Source organism: Bison bison, unplaced genomic scaffold, assembly GCF_000754665.1.
Source record: "Bison bison bison isolate TAMUID 2011002044 unplaced genomic scaffold, Bison_UMD1.0 scf7180017864128, whole genome shotgun sequence".
Lineage (NCBI taxonomy): Eukaryota > Metazoa > Chordata > Mammalia > Artiodactyla > Bovidae > Bison > Bison bison.
The window spans coordinates 2,480,751-2,504,316 of NW_011494700.1; the positions used below are offsets into that span (position 1 = coordinate 2,480,751).

The 23,566-nt window shown below is 35.4% G+C and overlaps 1 protein-coding gene across 1 annotated transcript in view; it reads left to right on the top strand.

Moving 5' to 3' along the window:
* UCHL3 (ubiquitin carboxyl-terminal esterase L3 (ubiquitin thiolesterase)) overlaps positions 1-23,566 on the top strand; it is a 47,975-nt gene that overhangs the window by 494 nt on the left and 23,915 nt on the right. Inside the window, exons 3-6 of the mRNA XM_010839665.1 lie at positions 10,915-11,043; positions 13,537-13,693; positions 14,045-14,130; positions 15,936-15,983. Coding sequence (XP_010837967.1) covers positions 10,915-11,043; positions 13,537-13,693; positions 14,045-14,130; positions 15,936-15,983 — 420 coding nt within the window. The remainder of the gene's footprint in view (positions 1-10,914; positions 11,044-13,536; positions 13,694-14,044; positions 14,131-15,935; positions 15,984-23,566) is intronic.

The window sequence follows — 23,566 nt, forward strand, 5'->3', positions numbered from 1 at the left end:
TTTTTTTTATGGCCGCCTCCATCCCACCTGGTTCCTGGAAAGATGCTCCCAGCTGTCTCTGGTCCTATTCCCCGTCATCACGTTTCCTGGGATTTCGGGGTCAGAGGTTTGAGGGACATTCACCGTATATTCCTATTTCTCTTCCCTCTAAGTCTTGCCTCCTGCTAGTGCCGAATCCATAATTGTCCCACCCCTATACCTTCCAGGTGACTAATTTCCCTACAGTACCTGGCTCTAAGCTTTGTAAACTCGCCCACCCAGTCCTTGTAATTTCCTGTGCCACCTGCGCCGTGAAACCATCAGTCATCTCCTGCCCCATCAAGTCAACTTCTCTTTCCTACCACACCCCCTTTCTCTTCCAGTTCCTTAAAAGTGGAATTCAATTTTTTATGCCATAGGAAAGCTCAGTTCCCACGTCATCCTTTGCCACCTTCAACTCTTTAAATTCGTTTGGGTGTTGGATGGGGAGGGAAGAGTGAACCTCTCCCAGGCACTCGATTAAAAGGACAATAAGTACTACCAGGTATAAAATTTTTATTTGCTTAGGTGTATTTTGTCTTATCCTCTTTTTCATTCTCAACGGCAGGGTTTCTTTTTACTGCTTCCTTATTTTATCATATGCTACAGTTTTCCACCTCCTTAACTTTCCTATTCATCACCAAGGAATAATGATTCATTGTTTTTGGTACTTTGTTAGTTTTTGGTTTTGAAAGGTTGTAGAAAATTCCTTATATAAAGAAAGCAGATAGAATGCTTTATCTCAGGGTGGTCAACAAACCCTTTATTTTTTAATTCAGCTTTATTTTGCATTTTTGAAATGATCATTCGTCCCTCAACTTTTGTTTATTTACTAATCTAGAAATGTACAAAGCTTGGAACACAGCATATATCTTTTGTTATTATTAAGGTGGCGTTTCCAATAAGTGTTAATTTTCTTTGGTTTTACCCGCTTTGGCGTTTGTTGTTCATTTCCCCCCTACAACATTTTGATGCTTTTGTTAAGAAAAATCTTGAGGCCAAAGAAGTTAGTATTTCCAACTTCTGATTTAGTGCCATAGGAAAGAAGCATATTTCTTTCAGACCTAATCCCTCAATTTTTCTGTAGCTTTAGTGAAAAATAAATTTGCCATATATCTGGACCCTGTTCTGTTCTATTGATCTATGTGTCTGTTTGCATTATTGTAGTTTTATAGTAAGTCTTGAAAATACATAGTATGAATTGTCAAACTTCACTCCTTTTCAAAATTGTTTAGGCTGTTTTAGCTTCTTTGTCTTTCAATATAAATTTTAGAATCAGGTGAAAAGCTGATGGAAAGATTTGTGTAAATTAAGAAATTTATACAAAAAATTCTGCTGTGATTTTCATGGTGAATGTGTAAGTCTGTAGGTACATTTTGGAGAAAATTAACATCTTAACAGTATCGAGTCTTGCATTTCATGAAGATAGTGCATCGCATCATTTGTTTGGGTCTTTGATTTCTTTCAAAAGTAGTCTGTTGTTTTAGCATGTTGGTCTTGCACTTTTTGTTTGTTTATACCTAAGTATTTAATGACTTTTTGACACTACTGTAAATGATACTGTTTTAAAATTTTATTTTCCGGTTGTCTATTGCTGTATAGAGAAATAGAATTTATTTTTGCATATTCACTTTGTAGCCTACTGCTGTGCTAAATTCACTTACTTTAGTGGCTGTTTTTGGTAGATGCTTTGGGATTTTCTAAATAGACAGTCATATTCTCTGTGATTAGACTGTTTTATTTTTCCCTTTTCAGTCTGAACGCCTTTTATTCATTCTTATTGCACTGTTTAGGACCTTCAGTACAAAATTGAGTAGAATGGAGAGAGAGAGGACACCCTTGTCTTGTTCAGGATCTTAGAGCAAAAGCATTTGATCTTTTGTCTTTAGGTATGTTAGTTGTAGGGGTTTAGTAGATATTTTTTTTATCATGTTAAGGAATTTCCCTTCTGTTCTGAGTTTGCTGAGATTTTTTATCATGGATCAATGTTGAATTTTCTCAAATGGCTTTTCTGTGTCTTTTGAGATTATCGTTTAAGGAAGAAATAATACCAGTCCTACAAAAACATAGAAGAGGGGGGCCACTTCCCAACTCATTTTGTGGCCAGCATTCCCAGGCAAGCTATAATAAGAAAAACTGCAGACTAATATCCCTCATGAGCATGGATGTAGAAATCCTCTACCAAATATTTGCAAAGAGAATGCAGCAATATATAAAAAGGATAGTATATCCTAAGAACTGTTTATTCTGGTATTGTAAAGCTGGCTCACTATTAACTATCAACAGACTTAAAAACAATCATTTTTAGACAATATTGTTACCTTAATAAGATGGAAGCTTTTATAATTGGAAACTTAGATCTTGGTAGACTATGAAACCCATTCACTTATTCACATCAATTAAATAATATTTGGGGGACACCTTTTGGAATACCAGGTATCTGAGCAGGAGCTGGTTATATTTGGTGATGAAAACATTTATGGTTTTCTGCTTTTCAGTCCTTTGGGAAGACAGACAATAAACAAGTAATTAAAAAGAAAAAAGAAAGAAAACAGCGATTGTTATAAGTGCAGTGGAGAAAATTAATGGTACTGTGATGAAGACCATCAGGGAAAACATTTTCCCTGAATGGTGACAGGAGGCCATTCTGAGTGACATAAACAGAGAAAGATATTATTAGTATATGATAGTACAATTTCTGGCATGCTTTGGTGTGATTACGTTTGTTTTAAATTTATTATTTAAAGAAGTAATGCACATTTAGTGGGAGAATGGATAAGTATCTAAAAATTGATTAGTTTTAACCAAAATTTTTGTAGTTGTTTCTTTATTCTCTTTGTGTTAGTGGCAGAACTGAGAATCTAAAAATGAATAGAAATTGAATTAGCTCACAGCCACAGATTAATCCCAACAACCATATCCATCCCCACCTTTTCTTATTTCCTCAGTTTAATGGAACCCTAGCCTTTTACTTACCTTGGTTTCACTCTGTTACCATTTGGTGGTTGCATTGTACTCAGTGTCAGCAGACACTGTTTAATGTTGACTAGTTTGTATAAGAATGATTAACACATGTCAACTATATGAAGATCATTATTAACTGTTGCACATTAATTGGTAACCACATGTCTTGGTAGGTGTGGTAAGTAGTAATTTCTTTTATTGCTTACTGTGCTGTCAATCTCTTCTCAGGATATTTTGTCTTATTCTAGGTAGAACTTACCTAGAATAAAATCAGTTCAATGACAGAAAGAAAATCATTTAAAAAACGTAAGCTCTATTCTGTTTATATATGCATTTACAGAACTGATAGCTTGAGGCCAGTGTAAAGTTATAAGTAATTAAACATCAGGAATTATAACATTTTTTACAAAGACAATTCTGTGCTATGGGCAATCATAGCATTTATTTTTTTGATCACACTAGATTTTTATCTTGATTATGTTTTGTGATTTGAGTATTACATGGCCACAGTTTATAATTTTGAATATTGTTGTGTTTTAGACCCATTGATTTCTGATAGGACAATTTCCTAGAAATATTCCTAATTGTGGATTTTATTGAAGAGGCCAAAAGTGAAAGAAAGTGAAAGTCATTCAGTTGTGTCTGACTCTTTGCAACCCCATGGATTATACAGTCTATGGAATTCTCCAGGCCAGAATACTGGAGTGAGTAGCCTTTCCCTTCTCCAGGGGATCTTCCAAACCCAGGGATCGAACCCAGGTTTCCTGCATTGCAGGCAGATTGTTTACCAGCTGAACCCCCAAGGAAGCCCAATAAGAGGTTGAAGGAAAAGAAATTTACTTTATTATTGTATTTAGTTTAGTTGCTTAGTGTTGGAAAGAGAATTAGAAGTCATGTGCCGGATAGTTGCCATGAACGTGCAAACATTTGTTAGTTGGGGTTTCCCTTCTTGGGAAAAACATACTTGTTACCCTATCCTCCTCTAGCTACTATCTCCTTTCTGTTTCCCTTCTTTGTAAAATTTCCACAAAAAAATTGTCCACAGATGCTCTTGCTGCTTTTATCTGCATATTTTTCCTGTATTCACTCCTATCTTCACCATTTCACAATAACTACTTTTCTCAAGTTTACTGATCACCACTTTGTCAGATCCAGCATTCACTTTTCTCTCACCACTTTCTCGATCTCTCAGCAACACTTGGTAGAGTACCCACTCCATTGGCTTCTGTGATAATTCTGCTTGCCTCCTATTTCTCTGACTGCTTCCTAGATTTGCCATTGCTGGATCATCTCCCTTCCAATTCCTCAGAGCCTTGTCTAGATTGCTAATCTTTTCTGTTGTAGAGCATTAATATCATCAGCTGTCACATGTTTGATCCCGTGTTCCTCCCAAGTCCTGACTTCTGTACAGAATTGGAAACTAATATATTCAGCCACCACTTTGATATCTCCATTTAGATATAGGTATCGGAAGGAATGATGCTAAAGCTGAAACTCCAGTACTTTGGCCACCTCATGCAAAGAGTTGACTCGTTGGAAAAGACTCTGATACTGGAAGGGATTGGGGGCAGGAGGAAAAGGGGACGACAGAGAATGAGATGGCTGGATGTCATCACTGACTTGATGGATGTGAGTTTGAGTGAACTCCGAGAGATGGTGATGGACAGGGAGGCCTGGTGTGCTGCGATTCATGGGGTCGCAGAGTCGGACACGACTGAGCAAGTGAACTGAACTGAACTGATCTCAACATGGCTGAAAAAGAAATCTGAATTTACATTCTCTCATCTCTCCTCCAAATCTGCTTCCCCAGTCTTTTCAGGGTAGTGCCATTTATCCAGTGCTCAAGTCAATGTCATCGATTGTTCTTCACCGCTATACTAATTTAGAGAGGCCATTCATGTATTGATTTTAATTTCTTTGGTTTGAATCTCTGCTCTAAGATCATGAGGAGTTATCTAACCTCTTTGTACCTCAGTTTCTTAGATTCTCATGGGTGCTAAATCGCTTCAGTCGTGTCCAGTTCTTTGCAACCCTGTGGACTGTAGCCAGGCTCCTCTGTGCATGGAGTTCTCCAGGCAAGAATACTGGAGTGGGTTGCCATGCCCTCCTCCAGGGGATCTTCCCAAACCGGAGATCGAACCCAGGTCTCCAGCATTGCAGGTGGATTCTTTACGATCTGAGCCACCAGGGAAGCCCAAGAATACTGGGGTGGGTAGTCTTTATGTCTTCTCCAGGGGAACTTCCTGACCTGGGGATGGAGCCTGGGTCTCTCCTGCACTGGCAGGTGGGTGTTTCACCACTGGCGCCACCTGGGAAGCCCTAGTTTATCACCACCTCTCCCGATCTTGCAAAATTGTAAGGATTAAATGAATTTTTCTTTTTTCATAGTCTTTCAGATCCAGTGATCTGCAGTTCTGGTAGACTTTTTTCAGAATCTATCCCAAATCTGCCCATTCTGTTCATTTCTACTGCTGCATCCCAAGCCACTGTGATCCTTAGTCTGAACAATGCAATATCCTCCTAACTAGTTTTTCTGCTTCTCCATATGCCACCCTAAAATCTGTTCCCAGTGTTTACCCAAGGAGATTTTATAAAAATGCAAGTCACAACTTGTGTTTCCCTACCTAAAACACTCAAAACACAAAACAGCCTTCCACTGCTTGTCCTTAGAATACATTCAGGCTGCTTACTCTGACTTGATGGGGAGGTATTATCTACCTGTCTCCCACTTTTGCTGGGCTGCAGCCTTTGAGTGCTGAGCCTGTTACTGCTTAAGTCTTTGTATAGCTCATCCTTTGCTTGAATCATTACGATCTTAGTTATTTCATGGCTGATTCTTTCTTGTTGTTTGTATATTAAAGTTACCTCCTCAATAAGTCTTTCCTGATTATTCAGGTTATGTCCCTTCCTCCTCCCACCATCCACCCTGAGTCTCCACTGATGTCATCTCTTGTTTTATTTTCTTCATAATACTTAATCACCTTGTGAAATTATCTTGTTTTTGTGTCTGCTTGTTTATTGTATGTATCCCACCCCTAGCATGTAAATTCTGTGAGAGAAAGGACATGTCTGAAGAACTGAGAGTGGTGTGTGGCCCATAAAGGGCTCTCAACAAATAGTTATTGGGTGGAAGAATGACTAAATCTTATATAGCTGCTTTTGTGCTCCAGAAAATCTTTCTTAAGATTACCTTTAATGTGGTCATGAATCTTTTGCTTGAATATTTCAGTGACAGTATTCTATCTCTTAAAGTGGTTTAGTCTTTTTTATTATAATGAGAATAATGTATAATACATAACTAGGAGAATTATATTTATATTTCTTTATATTGAAACAAAATCTGCTCTTCTGTAACTTCCTCCAGTTGTCTGTCATCCTCCCATTGAAATCATGCAGAGTAAATCTAATTGCTCCTTTGTGATATTACTGAAAATATTTGGGGAAAAGGATTATTATAAGTCTTCTCAGAACATGCCCAGATTCTCTAGCTGTGATGTCTTCCAAAAACTTATTATTCCTGGTCACCTTTCCTTGAGCCTGCTTCCTGTTTGTCGTCATCCTTCATAAAATAGGCCTCTCAGAGCTGATTCATATTTCACTCTGCATAGTCTGTGTTGAAATAGTGGATTACTACATTATCCTGAGTAATCCAACTTTTAAAGCAGATCAGCATTGCATCATTATTTTGACAGTTGTGTAGTCACTCCGTATTGAGCCTGCAGTGACGTAAACTTAAACCCCCCTTTTTTCGAGTCCCTACATAAAATGTTTTTACTATTTCCCCAGTCCGTACTTAAATAATTTTATTATTCTTTGTTTATTGAATACCTATTAAAATTCATTTTACTCATTTCCAGACTTTAGGAACCATTGTTTTCTCATTTAACTCTTGGTTATTTTCCTAGTCCTAGTAATATCCAGCAGTTACTACTAGTATATTTTTACTAGTGGTGGTATCACACAGTTACTGGATAAGTATAATTTCTGTCATAACCCAAAGGATTAGTAAATTAGTAGTGAGGCAGAATATATTGCTGTTCTGAACTGCCCATTAGAGATCAGAGCAAGTGGCTTTAGAACAGATTTTAAAGGAAGGTAGATTTAATTTTTCTCTCTTTTTTACATATATGTAATCAGAGTTTTTGCTAACCTGACTGTCACCTAAAGAATAAGGAGGAATTCATTAAAATGACAAGGAGAGGCTAACAGTTTTTCCGATAGAAGTCCAGTTCACATGCAAAAACAAGGTAAGCGGTGGTTGTCAACCCTTTGAGAACTGGAGGAGAGTTCATTTTGGCTGTGGTTAGAGAACCAAGTACAAAAAGATACTTCAAGGCGTGAGAGACGGGTAAATAAGTACCAGAGCGTCCATGTGGCAGTCCTGGCAACATGACCTTGCAAAGTCACAGAATCTCCCAGGCTCAGTTTTCTCATTGGTGAAAGGATGTAATGAAACCTCTTTTGCCAGTTGCGGTAAAAGTGAAGTGCATTAAAGCTCCTAGCGTAGTTTCTGTTACAGGATACTCTCTAAAAATGTTGACACATAATTTAAAGAACTCTGCATCTAGTGGAAATACTCTCTTTGGCCCAAAGACTAAAAAGAATGAGTTAACCAAGATCTTTTGGGGGCACATAATCTATGTTATTAATTATTTTTCTTGATAAGCCAAACATTAGTGGCATTATGAAGATTTAGTGAGCTAATCAGTCAGAATTTTAGTTATTTTATTATCCAGTGTTTAAACATTAGTTTAAACATAATAACATTAGTCCAGAAGACTGTTAGCGGTTATAAATCCCTTTATTATATTTGATACAAACAGGATGTTTTCTATTAATAATTGTGTACAGAGGTCTGTGCAAGTGCCTGTAGCTCGTGGAATACTTTGTGAGTAGTCTGAAGAGAGTTTTTTGGAGTAGTTTTACTACTGGTATTTTGTTTTCTCTCAGTTTTGTAAATTTAAAGAAGATACATGTGTATCAGTTCTGCAGATTTTATCTTAGAAACTACATCCAACTAGTTTGGAAAACTAGTCATTGGAAAAATGACATTTTTTGAAAATACTGGAAAATAAAAAGTTGCGTTCATCTTATTCATCTTTTTAATCTCATACCACAGACACTCAAGTTATATTTATGGAACCAGCAACAAATTTGTTGAATCTGTCCACACTAGTTGCTGTTAATATTTACTAATTTAGAGAATTTCTTTTTAATCTTTCTCTGTTTTTGATTATCACACTGCAGGTAGGTTCTTTTTTTTCTTTTTTTCTTTTGATAATAAAAGTAGAATACCTCTGTTATTTAAAAAGTGAGAGCTTAAAGTTGAAAGCCTTTTTCCTCACTTTTTTCCCACTGCCCGGAGGTAGTTACTGTAAACAGCTGCTTTTATTCTTTTTGTTGGGCTTCCCTGGTGGCTCAGACGTTGAAGAATCTGCCTGCAGTGCGGGAGACCTGGGTTCCATCCCTGGGTTGGGACGATCCCCTGGAGGAGGGCATAGCAGCCCGCTCCAGTATTCTTGGGTTGGCTACAGCCCATGGGGTTGCAAAGAGTCGGACACGACTGAGCGACTAAGGACAGCACAGCATTCTTTCTGTGCTTGTGATGACTTCCTGGGCGAGTCTGACTCATAACAGTATCTGCAACAAAGGTTGCATTGATGTACTTCATGTATATTAATTAAATTGAACTTCTTTTTATCAATCTTATTTGATTAACTATGAGTAAAAAGTTAAGGAGAAGTATGATTCCAGTTAAATTTTAATCATTTTCATATATTTAATTTAATCATTAATGTGTCCTCAGTCCAGTACTTAGCATTCTCACTACAACCTGCCGCCTTTGGAGCTTGGTAATATTTATACTCTTTAGCTTTGGCTGGCATGGAATAAGTTTACAACTTCAAGGTAATTTGCCAGTTTTGTCCAGGTTTTTTTCACTAAAATGTTTAACTGTTACTTTCTGTTTACAGCACAGATGTGAAAATTTACTGTCTTACATGTACATTTTGTTTTATAACTTTGTAGCAATATGACTTGGGGTTACATAAAATTAACCAATAAATTTAAATTATCTTATGAGGGTTTACGATACTTTTCCTTGACAGTGTGCTTTTTAGAGCTGTCAGTTCTGTGCAGGCAGTATTTGGTATCTGGAGTGTGTGGTGCTGATAAAATAAATGCCTGGTTTCAGATTAGAAGCCAAATGTATCTTTCCTACCTCTTTAACTTGGCAGAAATGAAACCAAATATATATTAAATATTCATTATTAACACAGCTTAACAGACATATGCAGACATAGAAATGACTAGATTAAAATGGAGATACAGTTTTCAACAAATTCAACAAATTTGTTGCTGGTTCCATAAATATAACTTGAGTGTCTGTGGTATGAGATTAAAAAGATGAATAAGACATAGTTCATTCTCTGAGCTCTGCAGTCAATTTTAGTCCTTTTTTGGTTTCTAGATAGAATGGAATATTGAGGAGAGCAAAGACTAAGAATTTCAGAGACAGTGGAGAAGGGAGAGGAAGTAGTTTGGAATACTTTGTTGAACTTTATTAAAGTCTGGAATCATGAATAAGAATCAGATGAAGAATTGGTGTTAGCTAGAGGAGTCTGTTGATTTTTCTGGCCCCAGACTGTTGCAGAGCATGTTAATGAATCCATGGATGTTGAGCACATTCTGCCAAGAGAAGTTTTTAAATTCAGTATGTTTCTTATTAAACATATCAAGGACATTATTTTTGACCAACCATGTTATCATTAATGTGGTTAGTGTTTCTAATTAGTGTTTCTTCTACAAGCCAAGAGATGGAGGGATGTGGACAGTGGTCATCCTTTCATCAGGAAAGTCGTTTCTTGGAGAACCTGACTGTGAGATGACTAACACTGTTCATGTAATAATGCATGGCTTCTATTGGTTTTGCAAAGTCTCATTATCATCTAAGTACCTGTGATTGTTCTTCAAGGAGAAATACCCAAGGCACTTTTTTATTTTTAAATTTCACATAATGTTAAACCAGTAGATACTATAATGTATTCTTGAGGTAAGGTGTAATGATGCATTTTTAATACATTTCTTATTTCCTCTGCTCCTTTATTTCTGTCATGTAAAATTTATTTTGTGATGGTGCACTTTTTAAAATCACCAATTTCATTCCGTACAGACATATGAGTTTATTGTGAAATTGACTTCGTTCTCATTATTATGTTCTTTTTCTCTCTGCAGTAGATTAGGGTCTGATATTTTATTTCCCTGTGAATTCTCCAAGAGTCAAGAAACCACTCCTCTTTTGTTACAGTTGTTTTATCAAATGTAAGCGAGACGGTGAAGTTGAGTAGGTGTCATTGTGTACTGGGAGTCAGAGAGCCAGTAGGTGACTTTATATCAAGCACTTTCTGGTATTCACACAATTCACTTGGACTTTTTTGGCTTTGTATACTCTTTGGCTCATTGATAAAACTTATGATATCGATCTAACATTTGTCTTTAAACCTCAGGCATAATTTTTTATAATTAGGATAAACTATGCTGATTTACTACTAAAATAAGTCTTTATTTTATCATAGAACTTAGATGCATTTCCTTAAAAATCAAATGTTGAGAATGAGTTTTAAGATATCAGCCAAGCCACGTTGTATATGTTTGGTGAAGTCCTGGCTGTTCAGTCCCAAAGTAATGGATTTTGTGGGTGGGGGCAAGGAGTTTTGCTTAATATGTTATAAATTTTAAATGTTTGTTAAGTGAATGAATAAATTGCTCTCTTCTCACATAATTCATGAAGAACCTGCTTACTTTATTCTTATTGAACATCAGTAATATTTGTACCTTCCATTCCCTTTTGTATATCAGATACATAGTATATACACATTGGTTATTTCCCTGTTTTTAAAAAAAACTTTCCCTATTTTTTTCCTCTTTTCCCAGTTTCTCAAACAATTAGGTCTGCATCCTAACTGGCAGTTTGTTGATGTATATGGAATGGATCCTGAACTCCTCAGCATGGTTCCAAGACCAGTGTGTGCAGTGTTACTTCTCTTCCCTATTACAGAAAAGGTAATTGTTAAGTAAGAGAGTTTCTGGGAAATGCAGAGTTCTTTTTCAATGTTGAGTTAAATCTGTGTTCTTCTTTAAGAACAAATAACTCTATTCTTGCATAAAATGAGGAAATCTAGGAGTGGGAACATCTTAAAAATCTAATTTCATTAAAGAGATGTATTTAGATTTTGATTTGTAGATTGACAGAGAAGCCCTGGGTCAGTCTTTTAAACTTGGATAGTTTTTTTTGTTTTTTTTTTTAATATGGTTAATATGCCTCACCTGTTTTGATGTGACATTTAATCACATTTTGATGTATATATTTTAGAAATGGATAATCTTAAATCTGTCTTAGAAAATATATGAATACAGAATATCTATTCAAATTAGTGAAAATTTGTATATAAAATATGTAAAAATTTTAAACACACAGATACATATAAACAAATCTTTGTTTTAAGGAAGTAAGTATAACTAATGACATGGGTTACATTATTTTCAGAAAAAACTTGATTTGGGTGGAAATCTTTAAGCTTAAAATACAGTTTAATCGGCAGATTTAGAATGTTTTGGGAATTCTAAATAGCTATTCTTAGATCTCTGTATCCAAATTCACATCTCTCTATTTCAGCCTTTCTTCTAGAATGATAATCATGTAGATGTTGGTATTATGGAGCCAGAAATTTTAAGCTCATTTTAAAATGACTTTGAGACTATAGCCTTCTGATTTTTCTTTTTAAACTTCGAGATAATAGGATGAGCTCAGCATTGTAAAAAATGAAGTAAATGCTTGGGAAGATGTGAGAGAAATGAGTAAGTATTTATACTTACTTATATAAGTAGAGAATACAGTGGCATCTGCCACTTTTTGGTCTCTCTTACAATTTGGTAGATCCCTCTTTCAGCTCATAATAAGTGACATAATAAAGTCACAGCGGATATCTATGGATATTTTAGGAGCTATAAAGTGTTTTAATTTAGAAACTGATTATGTAGTTGTGAATGGCTTCAGCATACTAATAGAAAAGGAACTGTCATGGGTACCTCATTTTGCTTTAAATAAAGTCAGTTACAGTGTTTTAAATATGCTTCATTGTAGTGCTTACCAGCCAATGAATCACAGGCGAAGAAGCTATAAATTCATTTCTCTCTCATATTAATATTTTTGTTGTCTCTTGACTCTGTGTTTTCATTGTAGTCTGCCATAATTGCTTTTCCTTTTCTCCTATACCTGCTGTGTGTCATTTCAGGATTTTTTTCTAAACATTAAATCTCAAGAAGTTATCAAATCTCATTTTGCTTTGTCACCAAGGAGAATTGATATTAGACAACAACAATAACAGACTAAACTGAAGGATTGTATAAACATTTCAGCACAAGACCTTACTATTTTGAACCTTTCAGATTTTATCAGTTGGACTATATGCCTGAATTAATGGTTCAGAATTTATTCAGAAAATATTATTTTAAAATTTGATTTAGAAGCACATTGACAGAAATTATTTTTTAAGGCATAGGTGCATTTGTTGTTAAAAGCAGTTCCTTAATTATGGGTTTTTAATAGACATCATTTATTTCTGTTATTGCAGGAGTCAGCAAACTTTTTCTGGGAAGGGTCAGCTAGTAAATATTTTTAACTTTGCAGGCCTAATAATCTCTGCTATAACTATTTAACTTTGCCTTTTAGTATAAAGACAGCCATAGACAATACAAAGCTAAAACTTCATCTGTGAAACCAGGCAGTGGGCCAGATGTGGCCTGTTGCTTGTGGGCTATAGTAAGCCTCCCTACGCTATTGGAATCTGAAAATTACAGGAAAACATCAAAGCAATAAATTATCTTTCTTCTCTCTTCCTTCTCTTCACTCAGTTTTTAAAAATTCATTTTCTTCAGGTATAATTGATTTACAACGTTTTATTCTGTCCCCACTCATTTTTTAACCTCATTATTTTTAATGCTTTTTACAATTGAAAAAATAACTTGCTGGAGTTGCACAGCTTACAATGGTGGTAGGTTCAGGCAGTCAGATGTAGAGCACACACTTTTGACCTAATTGTACCATATTGTTTTTACTGTCAGTTGTTATCGATAATGGTTAATGTTATGAATATCATATGCTTATAAATATAGTATGAATTTTGTTAATATGATGTAACAATACAGAAATGTGAAAAATAGAAAATAAAAATTCTCCAGTAATATCTTAGCCCAGAGATAACCTCTGTTACATTTTTTATATCCTTTATCACTTTTCAATGCATATATAAATATTTTAAAAACATAATTGAGAATCATATTAATATATACTGACCTAAAACCACTCTATAATAATGGGCAGATTTCTGAGTCAGAATATGTAAATCCATTGTATTCTTTTTAAAATGCTTTATAGTGTTGCATTAAGATATGCCATGTTAACTGTATCTCCACTGATGTGTAGAGTTTTTCCAAATTTACATTTGAGTCCTTAATGTATTATTTTTCACATGTAGACCTTTTTTTTTTTAATAGTATGAAGTATTCAGAACAGAAGAAGAGGAAAAGATAAAATCTCAGGGACAAGATGTTACATCGTCAGTATATTTCATGAAGCAAACAATCAGCAATGCCTGTGGGACGATTGGACTAATCCATGCTATTGCCAACAATAAAGACAAGATGCACTTTGGTAAGCAGATTTTCATTACTGCTGTCTTCCTGCTCCGTAAGTTGTAAGTTAACTTACTGAGCAGTAGGTGGTGCTCTAGTTCTTTCTTCAAAGTAGTAAATAAAGCTTTCCTCCCTTCTTTCTTTTATAATGGGAGTGTACATATTTCCTACTAGGGAAAATATTAATCCTTCTGATTCTGCTGTATTGTTGATAAACAGAGGTGTAAGCCCTGTCATTTACCTTACATTCCTTATTTACCAATGAAAGGGTTTTAACCTGAAAAATAGTTAGCTTGCTTCTAGTATTTTCATGTCTCAGTCTCTTTGAGATACCTGGCCTTTTCAGTTTTATCATCTTTAATATTCTCAGAATCTGGATCAACCTTGAAAAAATTCCTGGAGGAGTCTGCATCAATGAGCCCTGAAGAACGAGCCAGATACCTGGAGAACTATGACGTCGGTACCTTTTTCTGCCTTGCTCTCATTTGTGGGCAAAGTTCTGTGGAATTATAGATTCTGTTTGGGAGTTTGTCTTGAAACTACAGTTTTGAGCAATTAAGGATTTGGTCGTATCCATTAAAAAAGGCCTTTTGTACTTTTCAGGTAACATTATCTGAAATAACCATAAATGTTGATAAATTGTCACTTCTCTTCTATGTGCAGAGCTAAATGAGAGAAAAAAGGCAGTTTGATTTACAAATTTATAAAATATCTTATAGTTGACCATTCCTTACCATTCCCTTCCTGTGGTAAATATGTGTTTGGCAATACCCTGTGTGTCTTTCACTGGGAATTTGGAACAAGGCTGAAGACCAATGAATGGAAAAAACAAAGGTTAAATGGCAGATGTCAGAACATTCTCTAGCTATTTTATCAGTATAGTAATATTTTTTCATGTGTGAAGACACAGGCCACATAGTCTAGTTTAAAATGATTATACCATATCATAGAATTATTTTAGAGTGGTATTTACATTTATTATATTTGAAATCTATTTTGCTTTTGAAGGCTTTTTACTGACATTATTAAGTGGATTGTACATTCTTTGAAACTGTAAACAGTATTGTGTACAAATTACTTGGCTAAAACAATCTGTTATGCAGAGTTTGAGCCCAGTAAATCTATTGATTTGATTATGTTGTTTTAGCATTCTCATATACATTGATTAAGTTACTTTTCTTTAAAAAACCTGCAGATCTTGTGAAACATCTTTATTTTACCTAAAAATAAACAACATAAAAGTCACCAGTAATCCCACCAGTGAGAGGTAGCCACCATTAATACTTTTTATAGGGAATATATAAGTATATACACAAAGTTTGATCACACTGTAATACTGTTTTATAACTTGCTTTTTTCACTTATCACAAACGTATTACATACCAGTAAGTATATATTTGACATCATCATTTAATGGCTGCCTAGCTTTCCATTTTGTAGTATTTTATTTAACTAATAAATTATTGAAGTTTAATATTTTCCCCTCTTTTTTCACCATTTAAAAAATACTGCAAGGTATATCATTGTAGCTAAATCTTTGCAAATATTAGTTATATAGTAGAGTTATAATTAAATATATAAACTAGAAAAGAAATTGATAGATCAAACAGATTGCATGTTTTTTTAAAGCTTTGATATTATTGCCAAATTGCCATTCATAAAGGTTGTACTTTCACCTGTAATTTACTTCTTTGTCCATTTCTCTTCATCTTTGCTAATAGTGGATATTATAAGAGCATTTTTTTTTCAAGTTCAGGAACCTGAAATCTCTAGCTTCTGATAAATGCATGCTTTTTGCTCCACATTTCTAAAGTGCTGACTGAAGCTGCATGATTAAGCGTAAATAGAGCTAGAGCTGCAGAATAGCATGTAACCTGGAGAAAAAGATGAGCTAAGCTTTTTCAGTCTCTATCTGTGAGATGCTTACTTTATTCTAGTCTCAGTTGAATAAAGTGTTAAATGTTAGTTCTAACAGTTAAACAATGTAAATAACCCCCACTTACCACTGGCAATTGCAAATAAGCAGATACTCAGTTTCCTGAGGCTTTGGAGATTTGTGGGTTGGAAAGCAAAGCAATTCATTTGGTTACTCAGAAGTCATTCTTAAATATTTAGTGTTAAACTGTTCCAGAAATCTCCTCCAGTCTGTTGTTTCTTAACAAAACTTTAGATGTTAAAATTTAGCATTGTTGTTTTCATCCAAAAAGTATAATCAAAATATAATCATTTTTTCCTATTAATACCTTATATTCTTATTACAGGCCATTCGAGTTACTCATGAAACCAGTGCCCATGAAGGTCAGACTGAGGTATCTCACATTTTTCAAAACTTTTATTGCCACGTGTGAATTTAATCACAGTATTGTTGTATGACACGTAGTTTTGGAAAATTGCTTGGACTTTTTTTTTCCTTTGAGGGCATTTGCTTATGTAAAAGTAGTCACGAAGTAGCCCAAGAATATGTGTTGACCAACCATGAACATGAACTTCAGTTAAGTCGCTCAGTCATGTCTGACTCTTTGCGACCCCATGAACTGTAGCACGCCAGGCCTCCCTGTCCATCACCAATTCCCAGAATCCACCCAAACCCATGTCCGTTGTGTCGGTGATGCCATCCAACCATCTCATCCTCTGTTGTCCCCCTCTCCTCCTGCCTTCAATCTTTCCCAGCATCAGGGTCTTTTCAAATGAGTCAGCTCTCTGGATCAGGTGGCCAAAGTATTGGAGTTTCAGCTTCAACATCAGTCCCTCCAATGAACACCCAGGACTGATCTCCTTTAGGATGGACAGGTTGGATCTCCTTGCAGCCCAAGGGACTCTCAACAGTCTTCTCCAACACCACAGTTCAAAGCATCAATTCTGCGGCACTCAGCCGTCTTTATAGTCCAACTCTCACATCCGTACATGAGTACTGAAAAAACCATAGCTTTGATAAGATGGACCTTTGTCAACAAAGTAATGTCTCTGTTTTTTAATATGCTGTCTAGGTTGGTCATAGCTTTTCTTCCAAGGAGCAAGCATCTTTTAATTTCATGGCTTCAATCACCATCTGCAGTGATTTTGGAGCCCAAAGAAATAAAGTCTGTCACTGTTGCCATTGTTTCCCCATCTGTTTGCCATGAAGTGATGGAACTAGATGCCATGATCTTAGGTTTCTGAATGTTGAGTTTTAAGCCAACTTTTTCACTCTTTTCTTTCACTTTCATCAAGAGGCTCTTTAGTTCTTCTTCACTTTCTGCCATAAGGATGGTGTCATCTGCATATCTGAGGTTATTGACATTTCTCCCAGCAATCTTGATTCCAGCCTGTGCTTCATCCAGCCCGGCATTTCTCATAATGTACTCTGCATCATCATGGCTCAGTTTCTGGCATCAGGCTCAGTTTCTAGCAAAAAACTGCAATATTCTCTTTACTTGGGAAGTCTGTTCTGGGCAGTGTAATGAACTTTACCATCTCTACTCTGTTAGCTAGTCATTTATTGAGCTAGGTCACCTTTCTGCTTCTTCTCTTGCCCCTTTTTTCACAAGGGTCTCTTTTTCCTGAGGGTTTCCCTCATTCTCTCCTTCCAAACTTCATTCTCCCACTCTTGGGGGAGGTTTATCAGAAGGTTTTTCAGTCAAAATGAATAAAATTTACTTAAAATCATGTAGTGTATTTATAAAACATTTAAGTGTTAACACCAGAGAATTATAGACTTTCTTCTTTCTTACCCCATGTGTGACTTGGAACCATGCTTTTTCATTTACAAAGATAACATTGCCTCTATACTTTAAAAATACTTTAAAATGACTGATTTAAGAGTACTGAACATACATATTCCCACCATCTTCAAAAAAATTTTTTTTGAAGGAGAAAACAATTTGATACTATGATATGACTTCAGTTTTTTATAGCTCTGTTAACTGTGAATGTTTATAATAACATAAATAAACATAAACCTAGGAATTTGTGTCCCTATAATTATATAATACCTTCTTGGTTGCTCTCAGTTTCTGCTTTCAAAGGTGTGAACCGTTGCTTTTTATTTTTTTAATTTTATTTATTTTTGGCTGTGCCGGGTCTTCATGGCTGTGCGGGCTTTTCTCTAGTTGCAGCAAGTGGGGGAACTGAGCCACCAGGAGGCCCCTGACCCATTGTCTTTGTGACTGAGTTTGTGCACACACCCAAAGGGCATGTCCAGGTGATTTCAGCACCAGGTTGGAAATGAATGGAACGCTCTGCTTTTTGTATTGCTTTATATGATCTCATGCTGCAGCCCATGGTGTTGCAAAGACTCAGACATGACTGGATAACTGGAGAACAACAAGGATAGTATGTTGAGCATGTTCTTAATCTTCACTGTGCTTTGCCTTTTTGTTTGTAAATTTGTAGTGTTAAAATTAGCAATGTGATGAAGATCAGCATGAGATTATCATAAAATATGAAAACCATTATTTGTAATAAAGTAATTAAATACTTTAATACATGTTTACTTTAAAAGTTGTCTTTATAGTACCCTTTCTTGCCTTCTTTTTGTCTTTTATCCAAATTACAACTTCTAACACCTCCTTCTAGATGATGTTCACATCTTTTTCTCCAGACTGAAACTTCTTGCCTTCTATGGGCTTTTTAATATGACTCTTACTATTTGCATTTTAGCTATTTTCATATTCTTTTTCATTTATTTAAGATGTGTATTTTCTCATATTTCAGTGGCTCTAAAATTATGGTGTATCTTACCATTGATGTCATAATTTACTTGGTGATATTACCTTCTTTAGTGGTACATAAATTAATACATCTTCAAGCCAGGGGTGCCTTATATGCTCTGAAATGTGGTGTCATATCTCTTGACTCTGGCCCTTAGACCTAGAATTGCTGTTGGATTCCTTTGAGTATGCTCCAGAGTACCCAACACCATTCCTGGTGCATAGGCACAACACATATTTATTAATTCTCCAGAATTAACTCAAAACTATCCTTGGTGGTGTAAGAACTACCAAAAAAGGCTAAATCTTGGTCTTCTGTAGTCCCTAAGAAAACCGAACATACTGTTAGCCACTATTCCTCAACAGGGCACTGTTAACATTTTGTGAAGAGTTCAGTTCTTTATTGTAGGGGTTCTTTTGTGCATTCCAAGGTGGAATATAGATTATTATATTCTAGTCATTATATGTCAGTGATTCCCAGTCACTGAGAGAACGAAACCCCATACCACACATTTCTGAATTTTAGTATCAGCCAGCTTAAAACGCCTGCACCGGGGACAGCTTTTATGATGTTTTATTTCTGGTTCATCTACCATCTGTGGATGTAAGAGTCTTTGACATCTCATTATCTCCATTGCTCTCTATATTCCAGTACACTGTTTTATTTGTCAGTTCCTACAAAGCACCTCTGTCTTTCCCGTTTGTATTTGTTTGATTGGACTGCTGTAACAAAATACCATAGACTTGGATGACTTAGCAAGCTTATTTTCTTTCTTTTTTTAAAATTAGTTAATTATTGTGTTTTAAATTTTTGGTTGCACTGGATCTTCGTTGCTGCCCGAGGGCTTTCTCTGGTTGCAGCTAGCTGTGGCTTCTCTTGCTGTGAAGCACAGGCTCTAGGCACACGGGCTTCAGTAGTTGCAGCTCTCAGGCTTAGTTGCTCTGCGGCTTAGTGGCTCTGTAATCTTGTCCCCTGCGTTGGCAGGTGTATTCTTATCCACTGTACCACCAGGGAAGTCCCGGAAATTTATTTGCTCACTGTTCGGTAGGCTGGAACTCGATGTCAGGATGCCGTCAAGGTTGGTTTCTGGTGGGGCCTCTCTTCCTGCCTTGCGGATGGTACGTTTTCACTGCGTCCTTAAGTGGCTTTTCTTTTTTGTGCACTTGGAGAGAGAAGTCTCTAATGTCTTTTCCTCTTTTCATAAGGATACCAGCTCTATAGGCTTAGGGTGTCATCCTTATGACCTCATTTAACCTTAATTACTCCTTAAAAGCCCTGTCTCCAGGCAAAATCACGGTGGGGATTAGGGCTTCAGCATATGAATTTCAGGAGAATACCATTCAGTCCCTAACACTATTTTTGTGCTTTGTAAGGGCCCAGTTTTTGTATGGATATACCTTCCTGTTTGCATAGTTGACACTCTCTCATCCTTTAGGTCTCACCTTAAAAGTCATTTTTCAGAGAGGCTTTCTTTCATTACTGTTAGTAGGGCCATCTCAGTGAATTTTCTGTCATAAAATCCTTTTGATTTTCTTCTTGGGATTTTAAAGTCTACAATACTTTTTTGTTTGTTTGTTTATTCCATATATTTACTAGAATATGAGTCCCATGAGAATATGGATCATCTTTGTCATATTTACCTTGAATCTCCAGGATAATGCTTGGTGTATAGAGGCATTTATGAAAAATTGCACAGTATTAAGTAAGGAGCACAGGAGTAGATAGCTTAGGCAAGATACTTTCCTCAACGTAAAATGAAAATAATAGCATCTACCTTATGGAATTGCTGTGCAGATTCATAAACTAATCATATAAAGTACTTAGAATAGTATCTGGTATTTAATGGGCCTTCAATAAATACTAGGTAGTAATTTTATTTTACTAGGCTTTCAGAAAAACAAATATGGATGGCAAAGGATGAAGCCGAACAGTAGAGTGAAGCCAGATCAAGGGGTGGCTTGAATTTTATAAACAATGGGGAGTCACCAAAAGTGGTGTGTTTCGTGTTCAGCATACTGAGTTTAAAGTGATTTAACAGGTCACCTATGTAGAAGCTGAATGTGGAATCTAAAGCTCCAGGGAGATACCTGGTGTCTTGTATTGGGTTGGCCAAAAAATTCATTCAGGTTTTTCTATAACAGCTTATGGAAGAACCTGAACAAACTTTTTGACCAACGCAATATCTTGTCTGGAAGTGTTTAGAACCGTGAGAATTCTACCAAGGGAGAATAGTGTGAGCCATAATAAACCCCTAGGGCACCTGAATGTTAAAGGAGTGGGTAGAAGAAGAGCTGGTAATAGCAGTGTAATAACAATCGACATCACTGATACTCTCTTTCAGAACATTTTCATGGGAATGGAGTAGCTAGGAACCTTATCGCATGCGGAGATTTATAGAGTAATCGAGACATCAGTAAAGACGAGCCACCTAAACACAGTGGTCCTTTTAGAAACTAGCCCGTAGCATGCAGCCACAGAGTAGTTGCTCCCTTGTGTGTTTTCCCACCCCATCATGATTGTCCAACAGACTTTGGCTAAGCCAGAAATTCGGACAGTAGCCCCACCTCATATACGCTTCATTAGCTTATACTGAAAGTTACTGCTTTCATGTTTCACTTGAGATTGGGAAAATAAAAGAACAACAACAGTGGGATATGAGGAGATTAAAGTGTTTTTTAAATTGTGAAGAAATATCAGCGGTGCTATAATGGAAACAACTTGCAAGTCAAATGTAAAGGAAAGAAAATAAAAATCCAAAAGAGTATTTTATTTGTCTTCAAACTCCAGTGTTATTTCATAGGTAAAGCAATTTCTAATGTTTGTGGTTTGTCCATATTAATTTAGGAGCCAGCCCAGGTATGAGTAGACATCTCCTGATAATTTATTGTTTGTTTAACTTTTCACACACATACAAAAAAACAAAACAAATTTATTGTATTACCCTGGAACCTCCATACAAATATATAGTAATATTGAAAAATAATAGAAACTGGCACAGTTGATTTATCTATGTATTTAAATAAACTGACCAATATGGAAAATGTAGCAAAATGCTTTTAATATTTGTGTTTATTTCCTTCACATCTTTTCTTAGGTATTTTATTTTAAACAGTTGGGGTCAAACACTTTTGTGGGATTTGTTTCTTAATATTTTATCATGAGTATTTTCTTATTTCATCAAAACCCTCTTTATAAATAATTCCTCATGGCAGTGTACTCTCATGTGAATGAATCATAATTTACTTTCTAGTTTCCTTAACTTTTGATATTTAGATGATTTTCAATTTTTTAAGCTAAAAATATAACTTCACTGAATATCTTTGTTTGTTGTTGTATTCATTCTGGGTCCTCTGTTTAAGGTTATTTTTTGTAAGTAGAATTACCTTGAATCAAAGGGATGAATGTTTTTAAAGTTCTTGTTACATAATATGAAATTACTGTCTTTCTTTCATTTGATTGACCAAGTGATTTGTTTGAGCACCTACTATGCCACATATGGTACTAGAAACTATATATACAGAGATAAGTAAGATGCAGTTTGTGTCTTCAAGGATCTCTTATTTCAGTGGAGATAGTCTCAAAATTAGCTGTTGCCCATGTTGAATTCTGTTAAGTTTTGGCTTGTTTAATAGAGGGAAATAATATGGTTGATTGCTAAGATCATCTGAAGATCTATTGTTTTAAAAGTTTCTGAAATGAATTTCAACCATGAAATTAAATTGTAAATGTAATTTATTTTGGTTAGTGTTGTCTTAGAAGGTTATTTTGACTGTTGGGTAAGCAGTGGGTAAATCCTGATTTCAGGTGTTTGTACACACAATTTAAGATACATTGTGTGTGTATGTGTTTGTAGTTGGCTTTTCTGGTCCAGTCAGTGTGGACTGTGCAATGCAGGGAGAGACTGTGTCAAGTTTTATCTTCATTAGATGTTTAAGAATTCTTTGCCTGACTTTTCATTATTTTGATTATGTTAGAGTTACAAAGAGTCAAAATATTTACATTTATTTTCCTTTTTTTAGGGATTTATTTTCTTTCCTTTGCTTTGAAAAAAACTGAAAGTATTAGGAAAAAATTGAGTTCTTATATAATGTACAATTTAAATACCTGGTTGTCTTGGGAGAATCAGATAGGAACAGTAAATGAAATTCTGATGAAAAGTATCCTGCATTTTAAGGTGGATAGTTTTGTCAAGAAATCTGAAATTGCATCTTTCTGATCTCTTTCCCCCATTTATTTCCCATATCCTATTTTCTTTATTCCATTCAAACATGAACAACTTTATGTCATTCTTAAAATTGAGAAATGCTCTGGAACTTGTAATTTCATACTATTTTGCCTTTTTCTCTGTTTCTGTTATCATTTTTTCGGTACATCATTCCTGAATAGAAGCCAGTTTAGATTATGTATGGAGTTGAGTGGGAGAGCTAAATTTGAAGGTGGAAGTACAAATTAAAATTAGTCATCGTCGGGGGAAATATTGAAATGGTTCTTTTTTCTGGTCTTTTGTTTTCACGCAGTGATATTGTGCCTCCATACATGTAATCAGTTCTTCTTTATCTAATATCATTTGAAAATAGATGATGGTTAAGTAAATTAAATTTGTTATGGAAAGGGTCAGAATGTAGTTACTACTCTGTCCTGTTTACACTTTTTTCCCCTTTCTTTTAGGTTATCAAGTATTTTGTTCAAATGAGTTAAAGTAGTCTGTTTTTCTTTTTTATGCTTTCTACATCATCATCATTTTTTCTCCAATATCAAGGCTTTGGAAATGGAGATATATTACTCTTATTACTTTAAAGTAAGTTCTTATGGAGTAGGAAATGGCAAGCCACGCCAGTATTCTTGCCTAGAAATTTCCATAGACAGAGGAGCTTGGTGAGCTACGGTCCATGGGGTTGCAAAGAATCAGACACGATTAATTGAGCACAAGTTCTTGTATTGAACTTATATTGAACTTCGTCACTTTATTCTTCCAGACCTGACTAGAAGTAACTCTTCTATTTGAAAACATCTTCAACAATAAAAATAGAGTTGAAGTTGTATTTGAGGATGGGTTTGTATTTCTGTTTGTTTGATTTTAAACCTCAGCTTTCCAAAACAAACGGTTATTTTGAGATTTATTTGTTTTTGTTTGTAGTCAGTGAGAGTCTTATTTGGAGCTACTCTCAAATTGTAAAAAAAAAAAAAAAAAGAATTTCTGGGA